Genomic DNA, 9,148 nt, shown 5'->3' on the forward strand with positions numbered 1-9,148 from the left:
TATGCTATGTTTGTGCCTTTACCTTGCTGCCCTTAACTACCGTAAACTGAAGCCGTTATATCCTTTTACAGTATATATGCCATTTTCAAAGCCACCAGACTCCTTTGACAAAAATAGTAATCTTACCTTGCAGAAACAGGAGTTGCTGGTCTACCGTTGCCACGATTGGTTATTGTGTGACTTTGGTGAATGCCAACTAACCCTTTAAAACAGCAAAGTTACAAAATAACACTAACTAACTGATCAAGGCAGCGGTTGACCAGCAACTCCCATGTTCTGCGGGGTAAAAATACAGTTTTTGTCAAAGGAGTCTGGTGGCTTTGAAGAAAGAATAGATGGATATACCGTCTTTAGTTCCCCGTCAGAACGGGCTGTCTGATGGCAATGTAAAGCAGTGACTTTAGCGTAAACTGAAACCGATTTTTTTAGGTTTAGCTGCTGCCCCCACCCACAGCAGTACATTGCTTAGCTTCCATGTCGGTACTCATGTCTGGATTGGAGGCGTGCCGACCGCCATCTACTAGCTAATATCCCATGTAATTGAATTCTGTTGACTTTTCACACTTTATATATACTTTTGGTAGTCTATTGCTTATTGCAAATTAAATATTTGGTGAAAGTCACCCTACCTAAAATACTTACATAGCCTCACTTACAATATAGAGTTTCATTGTCTGATGGTGTAAATGCTGTTTTGGGAGATTTTCTCCCAAACAGAAATCAAATTTGAGGTAATCACTGTAAATGGTCACCAATGTCACTTTAGCTGCTAGAAATGTGCCAGTAGGGGTTGCCACTAGAAACTGTACACCCGACTAAAACCAATTGCTGGTGGCAGAATACATGAATACGTAATGAGCTTCACACACCAATAGCATCAACAGCTCCTGACCCAGCCCAAAGGAAGCTCGCAAAAGGAAAAAAAATCCCTGAGTGTCCACCAGGAGACTGTGGATGTACTGAGAAACCCCTTCACACTTATTTCAGAAGATGTGACTGTGGCAGTAAGGTCTGCCAGCAGCTGTTCAGCCTGAAGACAGAGTTGTCATTGTGAATATATATCGGTCTTTTTTTTATTGTTTGATCAATGTCAAAATGAAGCTGCTACTATTTGCCGTTCTCATCTTCACCAGTAAGAACATTTTTACAGTTTTACATTTTTTTCTTACAGATTTCCTTTTTTAAATTCAAGTTCTCTTCTTTCCTACTTTCTAGATTCCTCCGGTGGTGTAAAACTTCACCAGCCTCCGTTTATAATTAGCCGTGAAGGAGACCCCCAGGCTGTCACTTTGCAGTGTGAACAAGACGACGAACAATACTTCTACATGTACTGGTACAGACAAAGCAGCAGCAGCAGGGAAATACAGCTAGTAGCATATTCTCCTGGTAAAGATGTGTGCAGCATTGAAGCTCCATTCAACAAATCCAAGTACAGCATGACAAGGGCTGCAGTGCTTCATTCCTCTGTGCAGATACACCCTGTTGAGACTGGAGACTCAGCTGTGTATTACTGTGCCTCCAGTAGAGCACGATGGTTCAGAAAGCCTCAGCAGCTTAACAACAACCTCAAGAAGAAACCAGGAAGAGGTGACAGGGGGGAGGGATGAATGAGGATGGTTAATGTGTTGATAGTGTCACATTGGCAGACCTCTCTCTACAGCGCTGTGGACTAAGGTCTAGCTACAACACACATTCATTCTGGGATAGAAGAGAAAAACTCTCTTGGTTGTTTGCATTTCTTTTAACCAAGGCTTCTCAAAGTGTGGACCAAGGTCTGCATCAGGACCAAATGGCAAGTCAATCTGGACCCCAAAACAGTGAAAAAGGGGCAAAAAACGTCAAAGGCAACAAAATTGATAAAAGGCTGAAACAGCAAAAAAAGTCAACAATGTCTAAGCGACAAAATCTTCTCTTTTACCACATGAAACTAAGAATACTGCTGTACTTTTACTGCATGAAGCTCAAAAAACGGACCGAATACTTTGTTATTGCCAATTGTTCCGGACTTTTGACCTGGAATAAAAATCAGATGCGGACCTTTGAGTGATATGTTTATGAACCCCTGCTTTAAACCAATCACAATCGCCTTGGGCGGCGCTAAGCTCTGGATGCAGCAGCGGTGGCTCTGCAAAAATAGTCTCAGGAAAGAACTTGTTTTGGTGGAACATTTGCACCCAAAAAAGTAAATGCCACATATAATATTAAAGGAAGTTAACTGTTCACACAATACAGTAACATGAGCTATTTAAATTAGCTGGATGGCATGTAAACATATTCTTTGTAAATCTATACAATCGTTCTCCGAAAGAACCAAGCAGGCTTGCTTTGTTGCAACATTTTTCTTCCAAACTTGACACTTTCAGCATGTAGCTTGCTAGCTCGAAGTTTGTTGTCATTTCCTGAAAGCAAACAGAGTTTGAGAACGGCGACCCCCAGAGAGCGGTGAGTGAGGGACATCATGTCAGGCAATTATCATGGAAATGTACTTCCGTTGATTCAGACCTATGATCCAGACTAATGTGTTGAAGTCTGACAACAGACCAACATAAATGTGACATAGAAATTTGAAAGAAAAAACTAGTTTAAAAAAAATCTATTAATTCATTAAAAATGTATAAGAATGCTTCACTGCAAGTCATTGTGTTCCTGCAACACCACCACAAAGCTGATCCGTTGAGATAAGAGAGCAGGTGTTAAGTGCTGAAGATTACTTTAACATTCAGTATTATTGTCCTACAGAGTTTGTCTCGTCTGTGTCACTGTGAACTTTAGTCTCCGTTATTTCACTATAATTCTGTGTGCAGTCTGACAAGATGACCTCTACAGGGTTCATGTGGGACTACACATGTAAAAAAAAAAAAAAAAAAAAAAAAAATCACCTCAAGCATTTTTTAGAAGTCAGGATATGTCAAAGGGAAGCCAGTCAAATAATTAAAGTGGTATGAAAATGAAGAACAGAGGTCCAGCGTTCGAGTCTGACCTGTGACGATTTCCTGCATGTCTTTCCCCTCTCTCTCCCCTTTCTCACCTAGCTGTCCTGTCCATTATAGGCGGAAAAGCCCAAAAACAAAAAAAGAATTAGGCTGAATAAGCTACATTTAACATACAAGTGACCTCTGCAGAACAACTCTGATGTAACATCATAATAGTTATATTTCACAATTAGGTATAAAACATAAAAGATTTCATTTTAGGCATGAGCTCACAGTAGTCTCCTATCAATGATCTCAGGTAGGACAGTAATGTGTTAGGACTTTAAAAATATATTTAATGTTTATTTTATAGGAACAGTTGTATGTTCAACCTATGATTTAAGTACAATTTTGAGGTACTTGTTTTTTGCTTGGTATACTTTTACTTCACTACATTTCAGAAGGGAATATTGCACTTTAACTCCACTACATTTATTTTGTAGCTTTAGCTACTTTGCAGATTCACTTTATTAATACAAAATATAATCAACAAAAATATGATTTATTATAGATTAGAGTTTATGGTTAGCTCCACAGTTACCAGCTGCAGATCCATCAGTGAATTTTATATATATATATATATATATATATATATATATATATATATATATATATATATATATATATATATATATATATATATATTTATATTGTGACGTCATGAGAGGCTACACCGCTCTCCGGGGGACAGCTCAAGCAGTGCGAGGACACAATGTTCAAACAAAATAAGGATTTTATTACAGTTCCAGGGAATTAACAAAAAAACAGCACTCCAACTTCACAGGTGGGACCCAGTTAATCGTCAAGGGTCAAAACTTCAAATAATGTCTCTTCTGGTTGTTAAATCATAATCTTCATTCCCTCAGGTAAAACAATCTTTTCAGCCTTACTTCAATCCGAGCTGTAAGTCCTTCTGACGTCTGGTAATGATTCTTCACCTTTTTTTATTCCTCTGCAGCGAGCACAGCTTGTAGTTGTCTCTCCAAAACTCACACACCCACACGAGTGTGTCTCTAGGCTTTAAAAAGCTCTTCTGCTCATCAGGATCTCATCAGTCTCAGCTGTGTGTGGGAATGTAGTGTCTTGAGTGGAGGAGTTCCCGACTGCACCAGCAGATGGAGCCATAGCTGCTTGTGATTGCAGCCACTTCACAGGAATGTAACGTCCCTCCAGGACACAGCCTCTCGTGACATCACACATCCCCCCCCTCGAGACCGACGTCCTCGTCGGGGCAAAGGCCGAGAAGAAGGCATCACGCCGGGAGAGGGCATCCGCGTTGCCATGGCGCTTGCCAGCCCTATGGACGACAGAAAAGTTAAAAGCTTGCAAGCTCAAAAACCATCTGGTAACTCTACTGTTAGTTTCTTTGTTCTTGGCCATCCACTGCAGAGGGGCATGATCAGAAACCACCGTGAAACGTCGGCCCAGGAGATAGAACCGCAGGGACTCCAGGGCCCAGGTTACAGCGAGACACTCCTTTTCCACCGTCGAATAGTTCCTCTCCCTCGGAAGTAACTTCCTACTCAAGTAGAGAACTGGATGTTCTTCACCGTCATGTGCCTGGGCGAGGACAGCACCCAGACCCACCTCTGAAGCATCCGCCTGGACGATGAATTCTCTCTTGAAGTCCGGCGCCACCAGGATCGGACTGGAGCAGAGTGCTTGCTTCAGTTCGACGAAGGCCGCCTCCGCTGCAGGGTTCCACTTCACCATCCGTGAGTGGTGTTTGGTCGTCAGCTCTGTCAAAGGGTTAGCTTTGGTAGCAAAATCCGTAATAAAACGTCTATAGTAGCCGGCTAGGCCCAAAAATGACCTCACCTGCTTCTTGGTGACGGGCCGTGGCCAGTCCTGTATGGCCTGCAATTTGGCTTTCTGAGGTTTGACCAACACCCGCCCAATGGTGTACCCCAGGTAGTTCGTCTCACTGAAGGCCAGCCTGCACTTCTTTGGGTTCGCTGTGAGCCCTGCCTCCCTGAGCGAATCTAGCACCGCTTGTACTCGAGGTATGTGGCTGGCCCAGTCTGGACTTTGTATGACCACGTCATCCAAATATGCCGCTGCGTACCTCTTGTGGGGAGCAAGGACACGATCCATCAGGCGTTGGAACGTGGCAGGTGCCCCGTGGAGACCAAACGGAAGCCGGGTATACTGGTAGAGCCCCTCTGGGGTGGCAAATGCTGTCTTCTCCTTAGACGCCGGGGTCAGGGGTACCTGCCAATAGCCTTTTGTGAGGTCAAGAGTGGTTAGGAAGCGAGCATGCCCCAAGGAGTCTATTAAATCATCGACACGAGGCATTGGGTATGCATCAAATTCAGACACTTCATTCAACTTCCGGTAATCATTACAAAATCGTACTGATCCGTCTGGTTTGGGAACTAGTACAATGGGACTTGCCCAGGCACTTTGGGACTCCTCAATTATTCCCAGCTCCATCATCTTCCTTACCTCCTCCTGTATAGCTACTTTACGAGCCTCCGGCACGCGGTACGGGCGCTGGTTCACCGTCCGACCAGGCATGGTGCGGATCTCATGTTGGACCACTTCTGTGTGTCCGGGGAGGGAGGAGAAGACATCCCGGTTTCGGTCCACGAGCTCCAGGGCCATCTGTCGTTGATGTGGGGACAGATTTGAACCCAGCTGAACCTCTTCCCGCACCGGTTCCTTGGACTCTGTGGGGGGGAGACAGCTGAACATTGCCTCTCTGGCGTGCCACTTCTTTAAGAGGTTAACATGATAAATTTGCTCAGGTTTTCTTCTATCAGGTTGCCTCACCTTGTAGTTTACCTCTCCCACCCGTTCAATGACCTCATATGGTCCTTGCCAGGTTGCCAGGAATTTACACTCAACGGTTGGCACCAGGACCAGCACTCTGTCCCCCGACTTAAACTCTCTGGGTTGAGCAGTTCTGTTGTAGGAGGCTTGCTGTTGTCGCTGACTGGCCTCCAGGTGTTCACGCATCATGGGATAGATGGCCTTCATTCTCTCCCTCATGGCCCCGACATGCTCAATCAGTGTCCGCCGTTGGCATGGCTGCTCCTCCCAGGCCTCTTTGGCGATGTCGAGCAGTCCTCTGGGTCTGTAGGAAAGCAGGAGCTCAAAGGGTGAAAAACCAGTAGAAGATTGCGGTACCTCTCTTACCGCGAATAATATGTAAGGTAACAGCTGATCCCAGTTGCGCCCATCTTCCCCAACCGCCTTCCGCAGCATGGATTTGAGCGTTTTGTTAAATCGTTCAACTAAGCCGTCCGTCTGGGGGTGATAGACTGAGGTTCTCAGCTGTTTGATTTTCAGTAAAACACAGAGTTCTTTCATCACCCTGGACATGAACGGGGTCCCTTGGTCCGTCAATATCTCCTTTGGGATTCCCAGACTAGTTGAGAGAAGGAACAGCTCCTTGGCGATTTGTCTGGATGTAGCCTTCCTCAGTGGAATGGCCTCAGGGTACCGGGATGCATAGTCCAGGATGACCAGAATGTACTGATGCCCCCTGGAACTCTTCGGTAAGGGCCCAACTATATCTAACCCAATCCTCTCAAAAGGAGTTTCGATAATAGGCAAGGGAATGAGGGGATTTCTATATGTGGGCTTGGGCGCCACCTGTTGACACTCAGGGCAACTACGACAGTAGTTCTCTATCTCTTTGTGTACTCCTGGCCAAAAGAAACGTTGCATGATTCTTTCCTTAGTGTTCTCTACCCCTAAGTGGGCCCCTAGCGGGTGCGTGTGTGCTAGGTTGAGTACGGTGGCCCGATAGGGCTGTGGCACGAGGAGCTGTTCATGCACTTCAGCATTTTTCTTCACTACCTGATACAATAACCCCCGGCTTACTGCGAAATGGGGGTAAGTGGGGCCTGTTCTTTCGCCTAGCACTACTCCCTCTAATACCTGCACATTTCTTAAGGCATTTGCAAGAGTGGGATCTTGTAATTGAGCCGTACCATACTGGCCTGTGAGAGGGGGAAGCTCTGGGGTGCCTTGGACGTCTTCCTCGCTGGAGATCGGAGCACTGTCCTGGGCCACGTTCTCTTCTCCTGTATCTGGACCAGCTTCTGTGTCTGTCTGGGCCCCTGCCATCCCTGTCAGAGTACAGACGGGAGTGAGTGATGCAGAGGGTTGCATTTCAGCTTTCTCAGGGTGAGTCTTACCTCTCCGTTCCCGAGGTACTCTGGTTCGCCTCTCCTGAGTCTCTCTCCAGAGTGGGTAAAAGACCGGGCAGTCTCGTCCAATTAGGACAGGGACGGGGAGGGAATCAACCACCCCCGCTGTCGTGAGTATGGTACCCCGGGTGGTGGTCATTGTGAGTTCAGTGACGGGGTAGTCTCTGGTGTCTCCATGGACACAGGAAACCGGGAGGGCTTTCCCTGGGATCAGACACGATGGGCCCACCAGATCCTTACGCACCAGGGTGGCCAGGCTACCTGAATCTAGTAAGGCCTCCACATCATGGTGATTCACAGTCACCGGGCAGGTGGGGGGTCGATCTGGGCCGCCATCTATGACTCCCAGGAGCGAAGCAAAACGGTGTGTGGGTGGTGGGCTGGAGGACTCAGCAGTGGGCATAGGTTCATCCGCCGGCTTCCCACACTGCCAGGAGATATGTCCCATCTCCCCACACCGGTAACACTGTCGGGTTTCACTCTCCCGCTGTATTCTTCCTGGACCTGCCTGGTTTCTGACTCCGCCTGGAGCCGGGTTCGGTCCTGACGTGGCTGGACTCGAGACCTTGGGGTTCTTTGGACGGGCCCCTCCCATCTGTGGTGGAGACGCACCCCTGGGGTCTTTTCTGGAAGCACGCAGCATCTCCGCCGTGGCCTGGTACTTTTCCACAGCTTCCACAGTCAGATCCGCCATGGTCAAGGCCTGTTGACTGATGAATCGTTTTGCGTCATAGGGCAGGGCACGTAGGTAACGGTCCACCACAATAGCCTCTACCACCGCCGCTGCCGTATTCCTCTTCGGATCCAACCATTTCTGCGTGATCCGGACAAGTTCATGCATCTGCGCCCGAGGAGGCTGGTCAGGTTGGAAGGTCCAGCTGTGGAAGCGCTGGGCCATACCAAATTTGGTGAGTCCATTCCTGCTGAGGATCTCAGACTTCAGGGCATCATAATCGGTTGCCTGGTCGGGGCCCAGGTCCCGGACAGCGTTCAGCGACTCCCCGGTTAGGAAGGGGGCTAACAGGCCAACCCACTGTTGCTTGGGCCAGGCTTCCCTAGTGGCCGTGGCTTCAAAGGCATGTAGGTATGCCTCAACGTCATCGGTGACCCCCATCTTAGATAAAAAGTCACTTGCCTTTATTGGGCGGGTACTTTGGTCAGCCATCCGTCTCTGCAACTGTAATTCCTCTGCCTTCAGAAAGTTGGCTCTCCTTTGCTCCTCCAAGAGAGCCGCGTTGGCTTGCAGCTAGGCTTGCTGGCCAGCAACGAGGGCTTTCAAAACTTCCTCCATTTTAACGGGCGGGGAGCCTACGGCCAACTTGGAAAACTGGATGATCAAACTTTCAGTATCCTCCTCTGACATGCACTATTAATGCTTGAGTGCCTGCATTCTCCACCATATGTGACGTCATGAGAGGCTACACCGCTCTCCGGGGGACAGCTCAAGCAGTGCGAGGACACAATGTTCAAACAAAATAAGGATTTTATTACAGTTCCAGGGAATTAACAAAAAAACAGCACTCCAACTTCACAGGTGGGACCCAGTTAATCGTCAAGGGTCAAAACTCAAATAATGTCTCTTCTGGTTGTTAAATCATAATCTTCATTCCCTCAGGTAAAACAATCTTTTCAGCCTTACTTCAATCCGAGCTGTAAGTCCTTCCGACGTCTGGTAATGATTCTCCACCTTTTTTATTCCTCTGCAGCGAGCACAGCTTGTAGTTGTCTCTCCAAAACTCACACACCCACACGAGTGTGTCTCTAGGCTTTAAAAAGCTCTTCTGCTCATCAGGATCTCATCAGTCTCAGCTGTGTGTGGGAATGTAGTGTCTTGAGTGGAGGAGTTCCCGACTGCACCAGCAGATGGAGCCATAGCTGCTTGTGATTGCAGCCACTTCACAGGAATGTAACGTCCCTCCAGGACACAGCCTCTCGTGACATCACAATATATATATATATATATATTCTGATGCAGGACGTTTATTCGTAACTTGTGTACTTTGTACTATAAATGTGATG

The 9,148-nt window shown here is 47.0% G+C and overlaps 1 gene segment (V, D, J or C); it reads left to right on the top strand.

Annotated features, from left to right (window-relative positions):
* Nucleotides 1-1,008: 1,008 nt before the first annotated feature.
* On the top strand, nt 1,009-1,607 carry LOC118493774. The segment is given in 2 exon segments: nt 1,009-1,132; nt 1,216-1,607. Coding segments are annotated over 2 exon segments (429 nt in total).
* Nucleotides 1,608-9,148: the final 7,541 nt, after the last annotated feature.

This window comes from Sander lucioperca, chromosome 18, assembly GCF_008315115.2.
Source record: "Sander lucioperca isolate FBNREF2018 chromosome 18, SLUC_FBN_1.2, whole genome shotgun sequence".
NCBI classification, from domain to species: domain Eukaryota; kingdom Metazoa; phylum Chordata; class Actinopteri; order Perciformes; family Percidae; genus Sander; species Sander lucioperca.